Source organism: Pecten maximus, chromosome 13 (genome assembly GCF_902652985.1).
Source record: "Pecten maximus chromosome 13, xPecMax1.1, whole genome shotgun sequence".
NCBI classification, from domain to species: Eukaryota; Metazoa; Mollusca; class Bivalvia; order Pectinida; family Pectinidae; genus Pecten; species Pecten maximus.
The window spans coordinates 25,069,731-25,094,115 of NC_047027.1; the positions used below are offsets into that span (position 1 = coordinate 25,069,731).

General features: G+C 33.2%; 2 protein-coding genes and 1 long non-coding RNA gene across 3 annotated transcripts; 2 read left to right on the forward strand and 1 right to left on the reverse strand.

The window, feature by feature from the left end:
• Positions 1–1,326: 1,326 nt before the first annotated feature.
• On the forward strand, positions 1,327–7,712 carry LOC117341183. Its single transcript, XM_033903029.1, has 10 exons — positions 1,327–1,642; positions 3,062–3,364; positions 4,389–4,508; positions 4,776–4,797; positions 5,244–5,299; positions 5,531–5,558; positions 6,147–6,223; positions 6,635–6,671; positions 6,797–6,870; positions 7,271–7,712. Exons 1-10 carry the CDS (start codon positions 1,396–1,398, stop codon positions 7,327–7,329), a joined length of 1,023 nt encoding a protein of 340 aa, XP_033758920.1. The 5' UTR covers positions 1,327–1,395; the 3' UTR covers positions 7,330–7,712.
• A 4,734-nt stretch (positions 7,713–12,446) lies between these two features.
• Positions 12,447–20,728, forward strand: LOC117341484. The gene is made up of 5 exons (XM_033903358.1): positions 12,447–12,696; positions 13,741–13,871; positions 16,537–16,777; positions 19,872–20,000; positions 20,620–20,728. The coding sequence occupies exons 1-4, from the start codon at positions 12,453–12,455 to the stop codon at positions 19,916–19,918; spliced, it is 663 nt and encodes a 220-aa protein (XP_033759249.1). The 5' UTR covers positions 12,447–12,452; the 3' UTR covers positions 19,919–20,000; positions 20,620–20,728.
• Positions 20,160–21,316, reverse strand: LOC117341485. The gene is made up of 2 exons (XR_004535644.1): positions 21,235–21,316; positions 20,160–20,920 (listed from the first exon to the last, which is right to left on the reverse strand). It is a non-coding gene; the product is annotated as an uncharacterized LOC117341485 (long non-coding RNA).
• Positions 21,317–24,385: the final 3,069 nt, after the last annotated feature.

The following is a 24,385-nucleotide window of genomic DNA, read 5'->3' on the forward strand; positions in this document are numbered from 1 at the left end:
CAATTCTTACAATAATCCAGCATTTACAGGGATAAAGCAAGGTTGAGCTACTCGACCTAGTAAAAAAAAAAGATGTGGAACTAAAAAGTCAAATTATCCTGTAAAAGTTCGATCAAGCAGGCTATGTACAGATTTTAATAAAAACATATGTAGTAATGCCTACATACCAGACTAGGTATGTTGCATTGTGTACAAATTTACATGTAATATAGATTATTATCGTTTAATTTTGATTTAAAACATAGAAATACACAAAAAAAAAAAAAAAATCTTTCCTAGATGTTTGGCTTCAATGCAACGTACATGTAGTCTGGACATGTACATTTATTTGTAAATGTCTCAAGATCTGTCGACAGAACATACAATGTATAATATCATATAGATGACATGTACTGTAAAAGAAACTTTCAAGTTTAGAATAACAATGTAAAAAGCTAAAACTTTAGTAAATTAACATTCAATAAAAATTTAAAATATTAATATTTTGTCTGACAAAAAATCCTGATATGACCTTAATATTTCCGGTTTCTAAAAGTTGTACAATTTTTTGCATACTGAGGTTTTCTATAGTAGTACAGTTTGATAAAACGTCCTTCCACTTCCCGATACAACATTCACTCCATCAAACACCATTGCACTATCGTTTCTACGTGTTCGCTTGGTCTAGGATAGGCTTTTTATAAGAACCAGACAATTTATTCAGAAACGGTCGATTTTTGTGAGCGTCAACCGTAGCATTACCGTAGCATTACCGCAGCACTTCCGTAGCATTACCGTTCCATGTCCGTACCATTCCTGTAGCATTACCGTACCATTTCCGTAGCGCATTCGTAGCATTACCGTACCATTTCCGTAGCACTTCAGCAGCGTTTGCGTTTCAGAAGGAACAGCGAACGTACACGGGTCGGTATCATAAATAAACTTAATGTAGCAGTAACAAATAGCTGATTGATATGCATCATCAATTTATTCATTTAAGAGTTGTTTTATGAAATTAATGTACATCATTGAAATTAACTGGTGATTTCATTTTCAATCAATTCTACAATGTCCCGTTGATAGAAGGACGTGACGATAAAATATGCAATTGGTTTAGTGCTTCATCAAGATATAAGCTTAAGGAGCATTAACGAGATGTTTGCACATGATAACATATCATACGTTCTAAAGTGGATTGCATTTTGATTATGATGAATATATTCAAAAGGATATTGATATTTACATAGCCAGCACGCCACAAATAAAACTGATTAATTGTATCAAATTCTACCAATATTATTTTCATAACTCATATTTCATCAACTACTATTTTTAGGTAAGCCACGTGAAGATCCCAGAGTAAATGGTAATCATAGGTTTGGTTTAACTACCTCAGATGACCTGACTCTTACTGCAATGTTCCTAGCTAATCCAGAACCAAGTTTCATGTGGACATTTCAAGACGTCGCTAATAAAACCACAACTGAACTTAAAAACGGAACAGACAATTTCATCATACGGAATGCATTTTATAGGATGAACCTGTCAGCATTGTCGATGGGGATTCGTAAACACATGCACGAAGACATATACGGAACATATATTGTCACAGCCACAAACAGTCAAGGAAGTGGGAGGATTAACTTTTCAGTGGAAGCACAGGGTAAGGTTTATATGATGCATTGCATAAGTCAAGATAATCATTTTAGATAGTTTTTTGACAGATATTTCATGAAAAGGTACATTGTACCTAACATAAGGGTATAAACCAACAGCATACTTATAGATAACACAAACCACAAGCCTGCGTATAAAACGTTAAAAATTATATGGCAGGTGATGTGTACTGTGAAAACGACATTGATAGAAAACACGTCAATCGACATAGAAATATATTTATCCAAACTGACATGGCGTATGCTATTAACGACTACCATAAAACATTCATATTTAGCCTACCCTGTCAATATCACAGCCGCATATTGTCCGGAAAACAATTAGACTATTTGAAAAAAATCGTCGAACTTACGATATTATTTGAAGAGGTTTGTCTCATTAACGATGATATATATACGGTTATTACACGCATGTAACTTAGTTTAAACGTAATAGTATCGTGGATCGAATTTTTACACCATATAGGGAAAAACAAATAAAGCCAAGAGTGCCCACACTGCAAGCACATGCATGTACATGTAGGTTTAGCCTTTACACTTGAACATTTAATAAAATACATGCTGCAATCTTAAATATAATCTTTATTGCATCATCCCTTTCAAATTCCATTTTTTGCGAGACGAATTCTTATTCAATTCAACGTATATAATTGACCAAGCTATATATTACTCTTCATTTCGAAATTTAACGTCTGATTAATAATTTTTCAGCTGGATTATATTGTAAAATTATGTATAAATTCGCATTATTTTGAAGCTTATTGATTTACCGTTACTGTGGGCTACAACATCTAAATTTCCAATGGCATTGTCTACCATTTTTTTTTCTATTTTAGTTACGGCATAGTTATCGGCAGTTTTCGTTTGTGAAGACTCAAATATATGTTGCTGTACTTACCTGTTGCCAAGGTTACCGAATTGTGCTTTTGATGTTAGAATAGGTGTACACGGATACTAGTTAACACATTAAGAAAGCAAATGAGTCATATAACTAGAAATTGATAAAAAAAAACATCAATATGATAAAAGCAAGTCTTTCCTCTCTTAAGCAGAAAGACGATATCAACAGTCATCATGTCGTCTGTCAGCTTAGGGATTATCTCATCATGTTTAGACATATGTCCATGACACGTATTATGTATGCATATATGTTATTTGGCCCTATTTATTAACATCTGTATAAAGGTATCACAAGCAAACATGGAAACTGAATTGAACCTAATAATAAGAGTAAATCCATTTTCATTATGAACAATTTTGTATTCCGTAAATCTTGATAAGTTATGTTGGTTGGGAACTTTGACTTTGTCATTAATATGTACGAACAGTCCGGGTAAGACATACCGTCTTTCATTGAAGGGTGTTTCCTACACGAGGTCTCTGGCGACATTTTTATTTTTTTCCAGGAAAACCTAACCCTCCTTACGAAGGCATAGCTATTTGTCCTTCCGCAGATCAAGCTATTCTGAGTTGGAAATCGGCTTTCGATGGAGGATCTACCCAAACATTTGTGGTCGGAAAAAGAATCCGAACGCAAGGCATATTTGCTATAGACAGACAACTTGATACCCCCGATCCAGGACAACACCGAACAGCCATCATTTCTATATCTGGTCTTACTGCAGGTACACAGTATTTCTTCGTGGTGTTTGCTGTAAACAAATTTGGAAACTCAACTTTTGAACGTGACGTCAACTGTACAACACAAGGTACTGTATTTAATATATTTTTTCTATTCCTAAGTTATCACGAAATGGTACCCGTGCCATTTTTAGAAGGAAAACAATACTTGTACAAACAAGACGGGACATGTTCCTCAAGGATTAATGTAACACATGTCATATATGATTAAGGATTAACCATAGCCAAGCATCATTTCATCTTTTCCGTTCTTGTTTTGTTTTACCTTCATTTATCAGAAGCTACATATATATGTTTTTCTTTGGTTTACTTGTTTCCAGCTGTATATGCTCCATTTCAAACCCGAACAAAATTCATCTTGATTTTTTTTAATTAATCTATTTATTTATTAATTTATTTTTTGTATACCGATCATTGCGTAATTGCTATTTCTCAAGACATACCATTGGAAATTACCGAGACGTTTGGTCTGATGTTAGTTCTATGTCTTTGAACAATTATAATACCATTTTCGATATTAAGAACGAGTAACAAACGATTAAAGATATGTGTTAAAGTACGGATAGCAAACTAAATTGAAACCTATATTGAATATGTCCAGTTTCGAGTATTCCTAAGAAATAACGATAAAACAGTCAGCAATACGAAAACTGTAGCAACAACAACTCACCAGATAAAAAAGAACAGAACTTATATACACTATTACTCAAGGAAATGGAAATATAATATCTACTAATGGTATGGTATTGCTTTGAAAAATAACGAATACTATTCCACTGTTTCGTTAGGAGAGCTATTGAATGTGGTTATAGAATGTCTTTATGTCGAATTTACGAACAAAAAATGTGAAATCCTATCATGAATTTACAGTTCATGTCTAACTTCAGTTTGAATTAATCATATGCGATGTTTTCATTATTTCGATTATTGCACATAGTAAAAAAGAATAATAATAAATAATTCATTGCAAGTTTATGTTATATAATGATAGATATACTTAATGCCCTACATAAGAAACTGCGATATGAAATAATGAAAAGTACAAAAATAGCACTGATGATACCAATATACATGTAATAACCGTCTCATTAGTTTACAAGGTACATGAAAGAGCCTGTGGAACTGACAGTATGTATATACCAGGAGTTGTGCTGGCGGTCATTGGAGTAGTCACGCTTTTGTTTACAGTTGGACTCGAGATTATTTTTAGACGTACGTTTTTACATTCAACACATAATACTATTGATATTTAATAAATTAGCCCGTATAATGTTTTTGCATGCCACTAGTATGATACATGTATATATTCTTCAGCGATTTTCATTAGCTCTGCCAATCATAAATTGATTATGATTCATAATGTTTACAATGACTTTACTTCATTAATTGTTGATGGCGCATCAAATTTGCTACCTCCGTATAAAATTGATCAAAACTTAATATCCTTTCGTGTCATGGGTTGTTTAATATCTTTTGCAGGAAATAGAAAACAGTGTTTTAGGTAAGTAAATGCGGCCTATTTATATCGATTAACTCTATATGACTATTTACTGTAAAACTAGGGCTACTAAAGTTATGGATCTATCAAATTTGAAATTAATCACAAATTACCTTGTTTACAGTTATCAATTTGCGGCGTGGTTACGTTACATACATGCGCGATCGATTTGTCCCATACCTATCAACCATGCATAACCATTGAAGTACGTGAGAAAAGCTACATCGACAGTCATTGTCGCATTATAACGAAAGAAACGTTGTTTATGTTGGTGCACATGTCAAAGCAGATTTCCTATAAAAAGGAGTCAATTAAGTATGGTTATATGAGTTAAATATTTCTTTTGTATAAATATTTAAAGACAGTCAGGAATTCGCCTTTAGATATCGAAATCAAATGTCATTGTTTTCACAAAATCATAAGTATAATTAACAATTCGTTGTTTTCAGTAAGTTGCAGCTTCCAAAACAGAAAGAGTTCCAGAATATTCAACTCTCAGAACGAGATAACATCAGAAAATACTTCATGTAATTTAATACGTAAACAAACTTATACATTTTGTCATACGTATTATTCAAACCTTTCGCATATTCAAAATCGAAGATAGATCCCGTTTTCTAGTTCATAATAGTAGCAAACATACGTATGTCATCTGCGTTTAAAGGAAAATTGGATTCTCGTTCTAATATATGTTGAGCGTTTGTGTTAAATGAAACATGTCCCATCCTATTTACAGACGGAACACCCCATAGAGACAATGAAAGGTAAGCATTAATAAATAAACACGTTTATCAATTTCACCCGAATAGTTTACAGACAACATTAGCATAGAAAATATGAAGTTAGAAAAAAAATAAGAGGCACATCAATGTACATTTCAATTTTATATTTCAATTAATTCAGAATCTAAGAAATTAAAATGTTAGTTAAAAGGAAATAGTAACTGTAATATATGACTTATTGTGACAGATTCTAAACTGGAAAAGTATTTGTGGTATAACTATACATGGACTTTTTAGTTTGTTTTTGTTTTTCAGAATAGTTGCAGTATCAAAGTAAGCGATATAGGCTCTGTGGGTCTCTTGATTGAAATGTACTCTGTTTAACGATGTGACTACAAAACTTGTCGGGAAATATTTTAGTGAAAGAAAATGCTGAATGCATTGTATGAAACTTAGGGACAAATCACAAACAGGAAAACATTATTTGTATATAACAATAAATAGTAATGCTCTTTTTATAATCACTGAACTATTTCGGTAAGTGATACAGGCCCTGTAGGTCACTTGATAGAAGTTTGTTAAAATATATGGCTAAAACATTTGATTAAATGTCATTCACATCTGATCCAGATCTTTATATGACCAACTCGATACAAATGACGTTGCCAAGGCGTCCGTCTACTCTGAACTTGGAGGACATCATCATGGTGAGACAATTTTCTGTTTGCATTGCCTGTACGCTTTTCATTTCAGCAAATGCAGTATTAAGTAAATATTTGTCAATTTCAAAATAATATGACATCCATATTCAAAATCACGACCCCATATTTTTCTTTACTTTTGTATATTGTCCTGTTCACATGGACATGCATATCTAACAAAATGTATTATCAATTTAATAAAATATAGTAATATTTCATTGATTATTGTCATTACATTGCTATAGTAACCTCCTTGTGTTATGTGTGTAAGAACTGTTAGACCGATGGGTGTATTTCACTTATTTCCTTTTTATTTTTCAACATATGACAAGAGCATCTGCATATATAAATTATCATTGTTCCGTTCATGTTTATTTATGCCAATTTATGTTTTACACATTGTTTTTGTGCTTTTAGTTTACCAGAACGATCCAGTCAGTGAAGGAAATGGCGGGTAAGTAAACATTCACATTTGCCTTGTTTTAAAGTAAAAAGAACGATGATGTTTTTCGCTTTATTTTTTTCCCGGACCCTTCGTGCAGTTACTGTATTATGTTGCACTATCTATTTGTATTACAGTGACAGACAGTACGAGTCGTTGCAGGGACGCACCGCTTCAAACGTCTATGATGAACTTCACAGTCAAACAGCTGGTAAGTCGTCGTCCATATTGGGCCCTGTCTTAATATTTGTTTTTCTTTGTTTTGTTTTTCGAAATGATTTAAAAAGCTTACTTATTAAAGGAATACAAGTTAAAGGGAAATTGTATCATAAGCGAAGTAACCTTTTAATGACATTTTCTTGTGTTTTGATTTCATGTTCGTTAAGTAGGATACACACAAGAGGTGTTTTTGTCGATCTGACATACAAAGAAGTGAATCATAATTTCCCATTGCCTTTGCAAAGACAATTATATATGCAAAATCATATATGGCTTTTTATCTTTGTACATGATATTCCTGTTATTCACAATATAAGTATCTTAATTTGTTATATTATATTGGATATATGTTAAGTGCAGCAAGAATGGGATGTGCTATCTATTCTATTAAGGTGAAAAAGAAACATATGTCAATACAGCCATTGGTGGAAAGAGGAAACAACGACACTGAAGTGAAAACATTTAGAGGCGATTTACCACATGTTACATAGTATGTGAATCGTGTACAGATTGAAAAGTAACATCTTCAACCTGCTGACGACCGTGCTTGAATAAGTCTCAGTGATGATAGAATAAACATTGCCAGTAGCCTGTGTGTAGTGTCAATGTAATGCTCATTTGCATAAAAAATATCCCGCTAAGTGAAGATTCATCACAACAATCATACTATTGTATGTATCGTTAATACATACAGGACGTTGTTACTTTTATCTGTGTTGCTATGTATATTTAGTGCATAATGACAAGCTGACGACTCAGCACTTACTTTGGATGAAGAAGGTTCACCTCAAGAAGATAGGCATATAAAAAAGTGTGTGTGTGTGTGTGTGTGTGTGTGTGGGGGGGGGGGGGGGGGGGGGGGGGTTAAAAGCAATTTTAAACACAGGTTTTCTTATAAGAAATCAATGCCTTATAGAAAAAAATTGCGAGAAAATTATTCATTTAAGTATAAATAATATTCACAGTTAAGTTAAAAATAACAACGTCTTTATTTTATTTGGACGAAACTGAGTAGGAATAAATTAAATTGATGCACCTGGTCACATAGGGCTCAAAGTTGCATCGGAAATGTCAACGTGAAAAAAGTGTAGCTCTACCAGACATGTATATGCTAATGACAGTCCTTTCAAAACCACTGCCGATTAAATAATTATCGTATCAAACATATATTTTACCCTTTAAGTTCGAAAAAAATTATATTATATTATAAAAAGCAGGAGTAAAATTGCTTGAGGAGGAAAAAAAGGAGCAGCAATTTGGTATACTTAAATAATTGTTTAAAATGGCCTTAAATACAGGAGAGCTTTGCAAACTATGGACATCATATATGTATCTTATTTAATATAATGTTTTTTCTCCCTTTAAACAGAAATAACCACCATATTTTTAAAGTGCTACAGTTTATCTAGTGCAATTCTGGAATTATGTACCAGAAGAATAAGAGAAAGCTTAACCAATAATTCAGGATAACATACATTTATACGAATATTCCAATAAAGCTCAATAGACTGTTTGTTACATTGTTGACTTAAAACAAATTATTGAATGTATGTATTTTGCATATTCAACTTTACACATGCATATTCATATGTAATAATTGTATGCAATCTTTACTTGTCGCCATGGAATATGCAAAATTACAGAACTTGTTAAAACCAAAATAGGAATTGTTATGAAGTTGAAGGCGTTTTCAACTTTTGTGGTGCTTTAAACCAAATCATTGTGCAAATAATGTGTATATAATGTATAATGTTGGATGAATAAAACATTTCATAAAAATGATAATAAAAAATGTGTAATATTGCTAGCCTCTATAAGATAACTATCTTTAAGGGACGTAAACTTGTTATTTCTAATTCTGTATTGGGATAAAAGGTTATTGATAAACAATATTACATAATACACTAACACATTTCTAAAATAAACGCCGTGTGAACAACTCCCTGTTATTAAATGATCTTTTTTAGACATTATAAAAGTAACATTGCAGCGTTTTCGATCTGCTACTAAAAACGAAATCAAGTTTCACTAACAATGCAGTTTGGTGTTTTAAATTCTGCGTATTATCTCTTTTTTGTATTGAAATAGAAAAATATTATCAATTGAAAAGTGGAATGTGGATACGTATAATACATTCTGAATAATGATAATTACCTGAGCAAAGCTCGAAATGTGCCAAGGCGGTTACGGGCCAACACTGAGTTGTCGAAATAAACAAAAAGCAAAGCAAAATCTGACGATGAAATGTGTCCGACACTTGGCAAAATACAACTGCATATTCAGTTTTTTTACCACATTTTTCTGGAAACCTCGGACAAACATCAATTGCTTATGTGTATTTGTCCAGGCGTATATGGGCAGTCGTACGATAATACCATTATGTTTGTTTCGTCGATAACTAGACGACCTTTTCTGAAATATTCTCATTTTTGATTTGTTACCTACGTGCATTACAATACTTAACAGTGTAAATGTGTACTGAGGTGTTTCATGTTATCTCACAAACTAACGCATACATGTAACTAGTATTCTCTAATACAAATATCAATAAGCAGCATCACCAAAAGGTAGGTATTGGGTGTATGATAAAACACAGAAGAACAACATTAATGTACTTCATTATTCACTCATCATTAATGTCTTCGTATATTGAGGGTTTGTGCTGGTCACAAATGAGGGAAGCCCTTCACTATAATATTTGTTCAGGACACATTCCACCTATCCAAAACTTCCCAGGGTTATGTTATTCTTTCGTAAACTAGAAGGTGTTATATTATACAATAGGCCAGATATATTACATTATATACAAGACATGTTATATTATTCGATTTGTGGTAATGGAAAACTTAAATCAGCTACACTATATATTTAATGAAGCTTTAATCAAGCCAGCTCGAGATGTGTTTTTACAAGCATTAAGGACACACAAAGCATTTTAACCTATAAGTGAAATATGCATTAATGCTCTACTCAGCCTTTTCAGTTGAGGACGTTCAATGATTTTCAATTATTGACACTCTTGGAATACACATATCACGATTTTAGCATACCTACCAGGTATCATACCTGATTGTCGATTTTCCTGCATTAGGTAATTATTATGTATTTGTCGGACCCAACATAAAAGCTGTAAACGATCTTTAACAGTGTAGCTCTAACGATATTCTCAGCTAAAATTCAAATTTTCCGCTCGGCAACCGTTAATCAACAATCAACCGACCATCAATCAATCAGTAACCAAGTAACCGATTACATTTTTTATCAATAAAAAAAACAACAAACTATAGCTATAGTGGATATTTTGATATCTGCATGTTTACATTTAAGGGGATGAACATTGTTCAAAATACGTTCATATTTACTGCTTTTATAGGAAAGACATTTTACTCACATACCTTATCAGATAGCGAGGTACACCAGTCAAAACGACACCTATTTGAGCTGGCGCACTGCGTACCCTCCTATTTGTTGATGATAAGGGAGAAATAGTAAGGCCTTTTAGACATGTGTACAATGTTTAACCCAACGGTAACGCCTAGTAGGAGGTAGAGCTTGCATGGTGTTGGCTGCGGTTTGATATATAGAGGTTACACAACGAGTGAGTGTGCGATATGGAATTTATTTCATATTATTATTTTTTTTTAATTACAAAAAAACGAGCTTTAGCGAGTGTCTTCTGCAACTTAAAAAAAATAACTGATGAATGTGAAATAAATTCCATATCAAACAATCACGAGTCGTGCGACCTGTTTCTAACACAATAATATCGGCTTGAATCAAAGGGAAACGTGGCCAAGTATAATTTCGCGTATGCAAATAAAGTATACCGGTGACGTCCATGACCCGGTGAATTGACGTCATTCGATTATTGGTGACGTCAATAACAATTGCAACTTGGATCAAAGTTCGAATTCTCGACCAATCAAAAGACCGGAAGGTTTGTTTGTTTGTTTGTTTGTTTATATTTTACGGCCCATCGACAACTAGGGTCATTTAGGGCCAAACAATATACAAACATGTTTTATTTTTAAACTTAAAATCAGATAAAATTTGTCATTTTTAAAAGCATCCGTATTGTATATTTAGATCATTATGATAAAAAAAAGTTTAAAAATGGTGAAATATATATATGTACGAATAGATTATGTGAACTTCGTTATATAAATAGAACGTTAAAGACAGTAATGTAAAAGACCTCACAGTCTATAAAATAGATCGATTTCTTCCAAGTAGCTAAATATCGTTTTCGAATCCACGGAACTGAAAAGGGTTTTCATATGCGGGACTCGAAAGTATTTATCACGAATGTGCTTGAAATCGGAACATTCAATTAAAAAAATGCTGCACTGTGAATTGAGCATCACATGCATAACACACCGGTGGATCCTCTCGTTTCAAAAGGAACGAATGAGTAGGATATGTGTGCCCGGTACGGAGCCGAGAGAGGACTATTTCCTCTCTACGATCCTTCCGACTTGGTTGTGATGTTTCAAGTTTTGGTTGTACTTTAAAAAGTTTGTTGCTCGTCTCGAGAGACCAGCGTTGATGCCATTTACTCTGAATGGCAGAACTAATTACAGGTTTGAAATCTGTATATGGTATTTTAATATTTGTTTGTTGCAGAGTTAGAGCAAGTTTTGCTTGGCGGTCAACAAGCTCGTTGCCTTTAATTCCGACATGGCTCGGAATCCAAAGTAATGTTATTTTGCATTGTTTTAAGATACGAGATATTCGTAAAACAAGGTTTTGTATGAGTATATTCTTTGAATTTCGTGATTGTAAATTCAACAGGACAGATAGAGAGTCGGAACAAATTATTGCCTTTCTAATGCGTTGTTCTTCGATATGGTCGAGGGCCAAATCGATGGCACATGCTTCCGCAGAGAAAATGGAGGCGCCATCTGGTAGACGGATTGAAGAACAATGGTGATCGGTGTAGCATGCTGCTGATGCCTTCTCACCATCTTTTGAGCCATCAGTGTAGATCTGAACATGATCAGGAAAATCTGCAATGTACTCCCGAAAGGAAGATTTGTGCTCTTCGGGTAATACACTCGACTTTGCCCTCTCATGTAGAGTAAGGTCAATATCAGGTGATTCGACAAGCCACAGTGGTACATCAGTTACGGTGTACTCGCCTATGTTGTCTTAACTGACGGTCATACACCACTAGTGGTATATAACATATATTTATCCAACAGTCGGCACATTTATACAATGTCTTGAGAGTGGAATAACACAGCGTATTGCGGTAGAAATGTACATACATTGGTATTTAATGCTTCACCGTTGTCACTAAAATAAGACATTAAAACATAAATTTCCAAGATTAAAAAAAACTATTACACAATATATATATCTATTATATGTTATCACAACATACAACCATGAATACACAGAAAAAAGTTCCCGTAATAAAACTTCAAACAAATAGAAAAGATTAAAAGCGTATTCATGAGGTAATTATTCTTAGAAAACACCCAAATTACATTGCATATTTACCTATCTCCAGATCAAGCACATGGATATAGCATTACGCTGAACCGTAATGCTGTAATATCCCAGTCTTTAGATATGCATCTCAACATCGGAACAATACATTCAGCAGTAAGCTTGAACAGACCAGATGGATCATCAGCTGGAACCTGTTTAGCTCCATTAGGAGGGGTCAATGGAGGATGCACTACAGGTTTAACACAGGATGTAACCACTGGAATAACGACATACAGTATAGCATCTGTATCACGGACCAGAGACCAAGGTGTTTGGACAAGTACACATCAAAGTGATACTGGGAGCATTAGCATAACTGTATTGAGTAAGTATTTAATCAAAATAAAACTAACTTGATTTAAGATAAGTCCATCAACTATTGTAATTAACACGCTTCATTGTTTTATTCTGATCAATTATAAATTTTGAAATCCAAATCCAATATAGTCCATTAACGTAGTTTTGAACACCTTTCGGTTTTTTTACATTCACATTATTACCAGGTGATGGCCTCATCACAGAGCTCTTTCCCCGTGATCCAGCTTCCATGGGCTGTTAGCCACCTATTATTGCTATCACATTATACATATTGCATTTATTTGTATGTTATATTCCCACTGGTCCTTATGTGGAATGTATTTTAATTTTAGAATACAAATATCGATATCCTTAATCTGAGATTTTGACACGTGTCTGTTATCGTTAGATACCAGTTTAAATAGTGTTTTAAGATGTTTACTTACCTTTCCTTTTTTTACGTGAAAATGGTTATTTATAATTGACAGAAAAATAAGTGATATATGGGAAACCTAATATTGACAGGTATATATTTTTATTGCTATAATTTTTTTTCAGATATTACATGTAGGTTCCCTTTGGTCTCGATTGTTGTAAATTATTAAAGTAATAAAAGAAGTGTATGCAGCCTGCTTTTGCTGTAAAATGTATGATTTATATATACGCTTATCAATAATTTCTTGACTGCGACTAGAAGCACTAAAAATAGCATAATGTTGCAATAATTTCACCGGTTATAAGAAAAGTTTGGCTATTTGGTATAATGGGTGCATTGATCTTTGTTATTACGGCGCTAAAAATCGTTGACCGATCTACAAACGGTATTGTATTTATCTTATAATTACTTTGCTTATGTCGTGGACATAGGCGTAGTGCAAATATGGGATAACACAAACAAATTTTATACGTTGAGCCAACAAGGGTCATTTTACTTTTCAGAAGGAACTTTGTAAAATCTATGTTGTGAAAATGTACATATTTTTGTTTGATCAATTTTACAGTATTCACTAATTATCAGAAATATATATCCTTACGTATTATAACCTGCATGCATCTTTATTTTATTTTCTAGCAATTCCTACGCTAACTGTAAGTCAGTCAGTATCGTCTATGACGCTGTCACCCGGTATTAGTAATACCCAAAGTTTGTCCATCACAGTGACGTGTGCATATCCAGCAGCCTCACTCAGCTTGTCCTTTGTGGTAAGTGTTGGGTTATTTCATATTCAACCGGTCTCCATAATACACGACGTTTCACTCTCACTATAACGTGTTTATAACTACCAATCGCAGTCGTCTTTTCCGTTATGGTTTCCTTTTGATTATGATTACATCACATTATTGGCCTGATATCCATCATAGATTATTACTGTCTCTACAACCTATCCTAAAATCAGACAAGCGTGACGAAGTAATTGTGTGGCTGTACAATTCCTTTGTCCGAATAACCTGCTTTAGGATAGCTTTCAGCCAATCGTTCCCATGCAACTTGTATTATCAACGGAAACTATTTGGTGTCCTAATTGACTAAGACGCCACGCTTAAAACAAATTAAAAAGTGTAAAGCAATTTCGATTCTGATGGATGCAACAGCACGATAGACTCAACAATACTCATCAATACTGCTCCGCGCCCAATAAATCACCGTACGTGAATCTGATGCCGTTGGTGTAGGCGGCAAGTGATTCTTTACTGGATAGACAGACTTTGTCTTAATACATGTAGGCATGCGTTGTTAACTGCGATAGACTCGTAGGTTGATTATTGTTGTATGAATGAATCTACCATGGAATAAAATATCCTGTAGAATGTGTACTACGTAACTAAAACTACAAGTACAAGAATATCCAACGACATTTGTTCAGAAAAAAAAAAAAATTGAAAACTTAATTTGCTGTTATTTTAATGTTAAGCCTCTTAAATATCCTTCATAAAGATCTGGCATTTCCCCCATTTGATGGACGTAGTACACGTCGTAAGCACCTTCTGATAATCTGTGACCAGTCAACTACAGCATTAACAAAATGAAAAATTAACGAACATTCGAATTGAGATTATAATAAGTTCTTATTGCATTGACATGTACATGAAGTTGTGCAATAGGTATCCGCGCACGTTACAGTTGTGTGATCGCACAACGTTCCAAAAACATCGTGCGCATACCGTGCAGACATCGTAAGCATATCATGCGCACAAATGTGCGATGTGCGATACAAATCGCTCAACTGTGCGATGTAAACCGCACAGCTAACGATAGAGTTATACATATTACGGACTAACTAGTTATACGAAAAGATATAAGAACAAATTAAAATTATGATATAAGATGGTAGCTTTTATATATACGTGCTGCATAACAAACTCGTTTTCATTCATGGAACATGTATGACCTGATAATTTTTGTAACTTAAGTACCGCCATTTTGTCTCGTATTCGTGATGTTTTCGACGGCCTGGTGATACATCTACATGTACATGTTTCTATCCAAAACAAGTCGTTTGATCTGTTGTTTAGTTCTACATGTATATTAAATAGCCTGTATATAATCTCGCTGAATACACATTTCTTCGACTAGCCAAGGCCTAGTGGTGTCCCCGACGACGACCGAGCAAATTATATAAAGTCCTTTACTAATAATTTAGATAACTTATATGTTGTATTTAACTATACATCGGTATCTAGTTTCATTCCTAATAATTATTGCATATATTTCACCAAAAATATGGTAATTAGATGCCTCGTAAAATGTTAATCATTGTATATCTTTCACAATCGTGCCACACGTTTAAATAATTTGATGACGCGTTCCTCATTTTATATCGACCACGATACATATCGCACATGTACCGTTCCAATCGCCCAATGTGCGCATATTTCCCTGCACGATCCGTATCGCACATATCGCACATCGTGCGCACATCGCACATCGTGCGTGCGCACATCGCATATCGTGCGTGCGCACATCGCACATCGTGGAACGTTGTGCGATCACATAACTGTACGTACTTATGTGTATTTTTTATGCAATTGTAGATTTCTTATTTATAATAATCTGAAATCCCGTATACTAATTCAAAACGACCATTACTAAAATATATTGCATAGTAATTACATTTTGGTTGCAAGGCCACGATATAAACTATGTAAACAGATTTGCAGTCTATGTTAGCATAACTGACACCAAAAACGTGACATCAATCCATGCTGCGCATGAATATATGCACTCTTTGTTCATCCATTTGAGCGTTTTTCGTTTGCTGTGTTAGTCTGAAATCGCTTATGATGTTATTATATGGACAATGGATTACCCGTGAATTGAAAACAAAATGATTTCGTACGTTTGATTATGTCCTTCATAATTGACATTTAAAAACGTTTAATGAGTTCTGCGATAACAAGTTGCATTACTTTTATCTCCATCTGACTTTCCCTGTACGACAGGTCTCTGTCAATATATGTGTCTTTAGTGTGGTCCCGAAACCTGTGAGTGTTAACAGATGTGTCTGTTATCCCAGAACTTTCCTCCATGAATTAAATGACGTCATGGCAATAATACACTAACATCATATCGACATTTCTACTACGCCAGGTCTAATATGTATTCTGATAGTGTCGATATTACAAAAGTAAACTGGTTAAACGATTGGGTGAAATGTAAGGAAAATATACCAAACATTCGGCAAACGTTATGTTTGTCTAGTTCATATTCTTCAGTCTTAATCGAAAGGGGGTGATTATTTCTGTTATTAAAATGTACATTTGCTGCACATCAGAAATGTTACGCACATTAATGTGTCAAAGTGATATATGAATTATTGTTTATCCACAGCTCTGTGCTTCCGATCTTAATATTATTATTTTATTCCAGCCGACTGTAGGAGGTACTGCAATAAATGCCCCATCATCAACATCAACATGTTCCTCTACTGGTAACACTTGGTGTACTGATACATATGCCAACAGTTATGACTGTGAAATTGTATCGCAATATGAGACAACTCTGTCATCCGATACAGCATACTACATACAAGTAGCAGTCAATCTTGATGGACAGTACCAATCTATTGGAATGGCACCCATCATCAATGATACAGAGATAATAGTGCAAGGTTTGTACACTTATTTATTTATCTAAGTTTTGTTGAACCATATTGCTCTTAATAGTAAGACAAAGTTCACATACTTGATATTTCAAGAGGCTATAACAATATATTACATCCATCATAACTTTATTCACGAATTCAGTCCATATTCATCATGTGAATATGTCATGTCTTACAATTACATACTACTTTGTATTTGTTGATGAAAATTGATATTAAAGACAAAAACGTGTATTTGTATACTGCATTAGCGTTAAGAAGTTCTATATGCAAGAGCGCTGATTGCAATACACCACACAGTACCGTTTTCAGGAGACACATGCTAAATATGTTATGTGCGACATGAAGCATCAACGTTTTATAATTCATAGTATATCATTTTTGAGATCAGAACATCATGCAATGTATCCAAACTTACATGCTCAATAACATCTTAGAAGGACTATAGAGTTGATGTCAAGTCAAGTTTTGATACTATCTTTATCCAGTCATCGAACGGAAATCAAATTGTTTGAATATGCATGTATGTATTTACTTTGCGTTACCCGCAAAACAAGTGTGCAAGAAACTGTACTCAATGTTTTGTCATAATCACTGATAAGATCGCTGCAGTTTTTTTATCTGATATTGATCATACGATTACACCAAACCCTCCTATCTCGGTCGCGTGTAGGCGTCGTTCCGATCGCGTGTATGTCTACATATCGAGGTAAGTAACGGAATTTGTTTATTTTAAATCTTCATTTTGGTTTGTCAGGCAATTGATCATGTTTGTGTCTTTTACTTAATGTGTTTGAGGAATGTCAACTATTTCACATTCATTTGATTAAAAATCTTATTTGATTTATTTCTTTTACTGGCGTGTGTTTCACTTTTTTTCAATCGAAGGGATCTATCATGTTCACCATGGCATACACGATGAAAAATATATACGTTTTCAAGTTTCCCATTAAGCTGTCATTTTCCCACAAGCAATGCAATGAAATAAAGTATACAAACGATAAATAATTTGTGCTTTATAGACAAACTATCATCCTTTTTATTATTTCAATATGAATAATTGAAGCGAAGCATGTTTAGAAACTTGATTATATCATTTGAAATATCCAGGAGTCTCATGTTCGATCTTCGTTTAAAAAAAAAGAATCCTTTACTTGTGATTTAAGTTCACACTTTCTCAAACAAAGATAGAGAAAATAAGATGTTCTAAGCATATCATTACCAACAACACACTATCCCTGCAAATGTCAAACAGCAATGTCATTGTCTTTTCAAAAATATCTTTAAACCAGATTAAACAAGAATATTTACTTAAATGTGGCTGATATAATAAAAAAATCCCAATGATGTATTAACAGAGCTTTGACTTCAATAGCCGAAGAAATCAAATCCAGTTGATGGGACGTATGTTTGTATCAAAAGACCATTTTCTTTTGTACATCGAGTAGATCTTTTATAACCAAGGAAACGGCATGCTATTGGGTTTTGTATCGCCAACGAGTTTACCTGTAAGGTCATGTTTCGACCTTGATCACAGCGAATTCAGCGGTTTCCTGCTATATCAAGGTTTATCAATATGGTCATAAATGCTTTTATATGGCATGATCGCATCAAATATTTATATGATTCAACAATAAATCTTGAATGAAACCTTTGGTTAGATTTATTGAATTAACTTTACGGAAGAAATTACAATAATAAATTTAAAATGTCAAAACAATTGACCGCATGCCAATCGTTAAGGTTTCTAGTGGAACTCAAAATGAATGATCACAGCCTTTAAGTCTTAAGCTATAATATTCCCCACCATGGCACTAAGGGAAATATGGAGTTTGAGTAATATGCAAAAAAAGTAATATATGGGAATTAACAGTAAGATATAAGCAGTTCACATCCAAATGATGGTGGGTTAAATATAAACTTGCTGCTTATGCAGACATTTCTCTTATGTAATAATTATGTACTTCACTTTGATGTCATAGTTGCATCTTCTTTATATTATCGGTACCTTAGTTTGATGTCTTTGGTCACTTAGTTTCATTTTATTGGCAACTTTGGTGTTATTTGTCACTTAGTTTGATGTGGTTGTTACCTTAGTTTGATGTTATTGGTACCTTAGTTTGATGTTATTGGTATCATAGTTTGATGTTATTGGTACCTTAGTTTGATGTTATTGGTACCTTAGTTTGATGTTATTGGTACTTTAGTTTGATGTTATTGTTACCATAGTTTGATGTTACTGATACCTTAGTTTGATGTTATTGGTACCTTAGTTTGATGTTATTGGTACCTTAGTTTGATGTTATTGGTACCTTAAATTGATATTATTGTTACCTTAGTTTGATGTTATTGGTACCTTAGTTTGATGTTATTGGTCACTTAGTTTGATGTTGTTGGTCACTTAGTTTGATGTTGTTGTTACCTTAGTTTTATGTTATTGTTACCTTAATTTCATGTTATTGTTAGCTTAGTTTGATGTTATTGTTACCTTAGTTTGATGTTATTGTTAGCCTTAGTTTGATGTTATTGTTACCTTAGTTTGATGTTATTGTTACCTTAATTTGATGTTATTGGTACCTTAGTTTGATGTTATTGGTACCTTAGTTTGATGTTATTGGTACCTTAGTTTGATGTTATTGGTACCTTAGTTTGATGTTATTGTTACCTTAGTTTGATGTTGTTGGTACCTTAGTTTGATGTTATTGTTAGCTTAGTTTGATGTTATTGGTACCTTAGTTTGATGTTATTGGTACCTTAGTTTGATGTTGTTGGTCACTTAGTTTGATGTTATTGTTACCTTAGTTTGATGTTATTGTACCTTAGTTTGATGTTATTGGTACCTTAGTTTGATGTTATTTTTACCTTAGTTTGATGTTATTGGTAGCTTAGTTTGATGTTATTGGTACCTTAGTTTGATGTTATTGTTACCTTAGTTTGATGTTGTTGGTACCTTAGTTTGATGTTATTGTTACCTTAATTTCATGTTATTGTTAGCTTAGTTTGATGTTATTGTTACCTTAATTTGATGTTATTGTTACCTTAGTTTCATGTTATAGGTGCTTTAGTTTTATGTTATTGGTGCTTTGGTTTGATGTTTCAGGTACAAGTGCTGATGTTGGTGTTATAGATACCCGTGTTTTGTGTTAAATAAAACATTGAACTATGATTTGAAATCAGCCATTGTGACAATTCTGAAATATGCGGCCAACATTAGAATGATATTATCCATGTAAGCACCGTTCATAATATATGAAATACAGTTATCAGTTTCATACATACAGACAACTTCGTTTATAAAGAATATTTGTGGACACTTCATTATATCAAGAATACGTTATTGTTACTGCAATGTTTAATATAAAGGAAGTGATAAGACAAACTACTTTAGTCAAATTATAGCATGTATTTAATTCAGATAATCTATTGAACACAATGTACTCAAGTATGTTTGTTTTGCATATAAAAATGTCTACACAGCTATTCATGATCTTATCACAGATATTTTTTAATTGAATTTTTTTTTTTTTTTTTTTTTTTGAAAAATAAATAGAAGTAATCGACTGGTTTTTCATTCCATTTGTTTTTCGACAAAATTATCTAGTGTATCAACATAGACAAAGTATATCAATAGTGTGATTGCTATGAAATACCCTAATATCTTAAGATATCTTTTTGTATCAGATACGCAATGCTTTCAAATAATTCCTATATTTGAGCACCATGTGAGCTATATGTAAGACTTCCGATACAAATCTCAAACCTTTTATAAAAGTTCAATATCAGTGACATATCATATAAATGCATTCTTAAATGTGATACATAAGAAATATTTTGATTTTTTTTTTCAGAATTGATGGCCACTATGACACCTCACAGTACATTTGGATGTTTTTTCATCTTACCATTGTCAGTTTTATAATATCAGTACGAGTATAATCAATAAATCAATAAATGGAGTAAGTAACTATTGTGATTTCATTTTTTTCTGGTTCATCTATTGCATTATAATATGTCTACATATTTATAATGTCCGTCGGTGCTTTTGAGTTAAATGGATAGTTCTGCACAATTTGTGTGTCTTCATCCTGAGCTGCTTTTGGTTGATCTCATCGCGTATATTCGGTCAAGTATTCGCATACTGCTTTGAACCTAAATTGAAAAATTAAAGATATGTATAAGACATAATCTGTGTCTATATTCGTATCATTTGTAATGATTTAAGTTAAACATTTCCAATTAATTATCATTTCCTTTAAAACTGTTTTGCAGACAGCAAGTTATTTTTCGTAGCTAAATTGAATAAGCGTGTATTTACAGTTTTGTTTGTAATAAAGTTATTACAATTTCACGGAAATCTATTTGTTCTTTCAATCTACCAGAGTTTTATCAATAAGTACTACTTGTCCAGGGTACATTAAATGGATATTAAATAACTAACGAATAAAAGTTTGGTAATAGAATACCTTAATACGTTGATGATCCATTAAATATTAACTGCTTAATTATATACCATCATCTATCTTTAGTTCGTCGTAGACTTGTTTGAAAGAACTTTCCTGGAGAGTTTCGTAGTTGTCCCTGTGAACAAAATTTCTAAACCGTTATTTTAAGTCACTTCTCATGATGTTGCCACTTAAACATCTTTATGCATATACAGAAAGAAAACGTTATGTAAGGAAATCATATTAACTTAAATTGAAATTAATTTGTCATCACCTTTCATGTCCCAAACTAGCATCAATGTCACCTACAAAAATAAAGAAAACGATTGTACATTTAAGTTTGCATTTGTTTAAAATGCAATGTCCATATAACTGAGAAAAAACCTTATCAAAATACAAATTAACAACAGCGTAAGAATTTCAGGTATAATCCCAAGTAGAGACATTTACACATATAACTTACTAGGTAACATATTGACTAAAGGGGCAAATTAATCACCGAGTGTAATCCATCAACCTAATTCTAGAAAAAGTGCCAAAACCTCGATATCTGTCTGCTAAATCACAGTAAGTTTAAAAGGTAAAACTTGCCTTCAGAGAGACTCGCATAAGGAGAATGGTGTTGAATTTCACTTGGATCAAGCTCTTGGTAATGGGTTTTGCTTTGAAAATTGTAAAATAAAATGTTAAAGAATAATTCAGCTCAGATAGTTTTACAAGATTATATGTTGTTTTCTTTCGAAATCATCAGTTCGAAAGCCAACATCAAGCAACCTGTCGTAACAATTTCATACAACTTGATCACACAGATGAAATAATCGTATCTTTATTTTCTTCAGATTAAGTAAAAATGGAATCAAAATGCAATTCAAGCATATATATCAATACCTTTCCTCCACAGAGTCAGGCTCTCTGTCTGAAAGGTAAAAATGAAAAATTGGAAAACCCTTTCCTTGTGATAAATATGTTGGTCTTCAGTAGACATTAAAATGTTGTCCCGGCAAAAGGCATCAGTGCATTACAATAAAAAATCAGAGTTAGATACAACTGGGCGGAAAGAGTGATTAAATTGAACATAACAGCAATTAAGCCTTTCTATGTGACAGGTGGAATAGTCCCATTATTGAAGGAAATATATGAATGTTAGAATTATACTTCAAAGGAGCATGTATGTGCAATGTGACTTCTAAAAGTTACGACAAACGTCAGGAACTAAAATGCACAAGTACTGCCTACAACTACAATTTGTAATCTCAAAGGATTGAGGTATGACACAGGCGTTATTAGCACCTTTCGAAATTAGATTTTTTTTATACAAGAGATAAAAAGATAGAACAAAATAAACTTTACCATACAGCTGTTTGATAATGTATTCCATTGTGTTTGTGATATATAACGTGAGACACTTGTTTTCGTGCCATACTGAGTTAATTAATAATATACGAGACGGAAATCAATTGTAAACAAACAAAGTTAAGTATTCTTTAATACATTACTATATTGTAAAATGTAATAATAAGGGATCTATTCATAATCAGATCACACCATGCTAAACCTTAAATTTATACCTGCATATTCAGAATGAGATTTTTTTTGAGACAATCCCGATATTAGAATTGTGTGTTGCTCAACTATGCATCATTTTGAATACCATCGCGAATAAACCAAATTATCATTTGGCCGATAATGTCTGTTCAAACTTCACCTCTGATATCATGTAATGTAAATGTTATAAGAAAGATACATGTTTACATATCATTTATATATATTGCTCAAAAGTTTCTATAAAAGCTGGAATGAGTATCAATACACTAAAAACGATAAGTTTCAAAATGTGTCAATGATTGCCCATCAAGGTATTATGTGATGTACTCACTGTCTCTCTGAACGGCTCTCTGTGTCATTTCTTCCCTCTGATGTGAACCATGGGTTTTACTATTACACCAGCTGAATAGAATGATTTTGATAATTTTAGATAGATACTTCGCGAAGCAATCGAATTTTAACAATTTATATTTAATTCTGTGTGACAGTCTCCCATTACTCCTGTGTTAAACCAGATGGTATTGATCACCGTATAAATGCAGCCCAGTATTCGCGTACTAATACAATACACAGCTGATTGTGTAAACAAACAAGATGGCCGTCATATCAACGTCCTGGTGACTTCACCTCGGCTTTGAGAATTTGACAACAGGATGGTTTATCAATTTAAAAATAAAACGATTTTTTTATTTTTTAATTAAACAAATTCTAGAGTGATTTGTTGTTATTTTAGACTGCAAATAAATATTTGGGAATAATTCAGTAATCAGTTTCTCATAACAGAAAATTGTCGTCTGCTAAACAAAGCTGAAACATGGAGATTAATAGTGACTCAGAGTCGGAGCTTGAAACTGAAATTATGCATTCAGTCGGCAATTTCTCAATTGATTTGCCTAATGACAATGAACTTACGTTAAGTGATGCGGAATTGTTGTTAAACATGAATTCTAAAGATATCGAAGCCTATGCTGAAGCGACTGCGAGTACCCTAGCGAATATTACAAATGTCCCAGACCTCACAGAAGCAGCGATTGAGGAGCTACCAAGACCGGAAACACCGGTAATGCCACATAAAATATAACAACAACCAATCATGAAGCCCAAAGTTGAAGAACCGCAAATAAAACGCTTCAAGAGAACAACAGATGAAGAGGTTGAAAACCCTTTTCAATCAAGAAACGAAGAATGCCCGTCTGTGTATTTGTTTTATGATACTTTTAATCAAATCTAACAATTTCAGACCACTTCATTATACCACCACCTCTCTCATATTCGTTAAGATGTATGCTTGATACTGAAACAAGCATCCTCACACTACTAATATATCAATTTGATTTACAAATTTCACGATTAACAATGCCTATTAATCTCTTATAAATTACGCGTTAGATAATATATTGCGTTCTTAAACGTAAATTATTTTGTTCAATTTACCGTTTGTGGAAATGTTGATACATTTATGATTACTCAATCCGATATCATTTTTCGCGTAAATTCGGATAAAGTATATGGAGGACGCTGTCAATCCATCTATGGTGTACGATACAAATGATTTCCGTGTGTCTGGAATGACGTCAGAGTCAGTGTAGTCATGGGTAACGTCAGATCTATAGCCAATCCCAAAGGT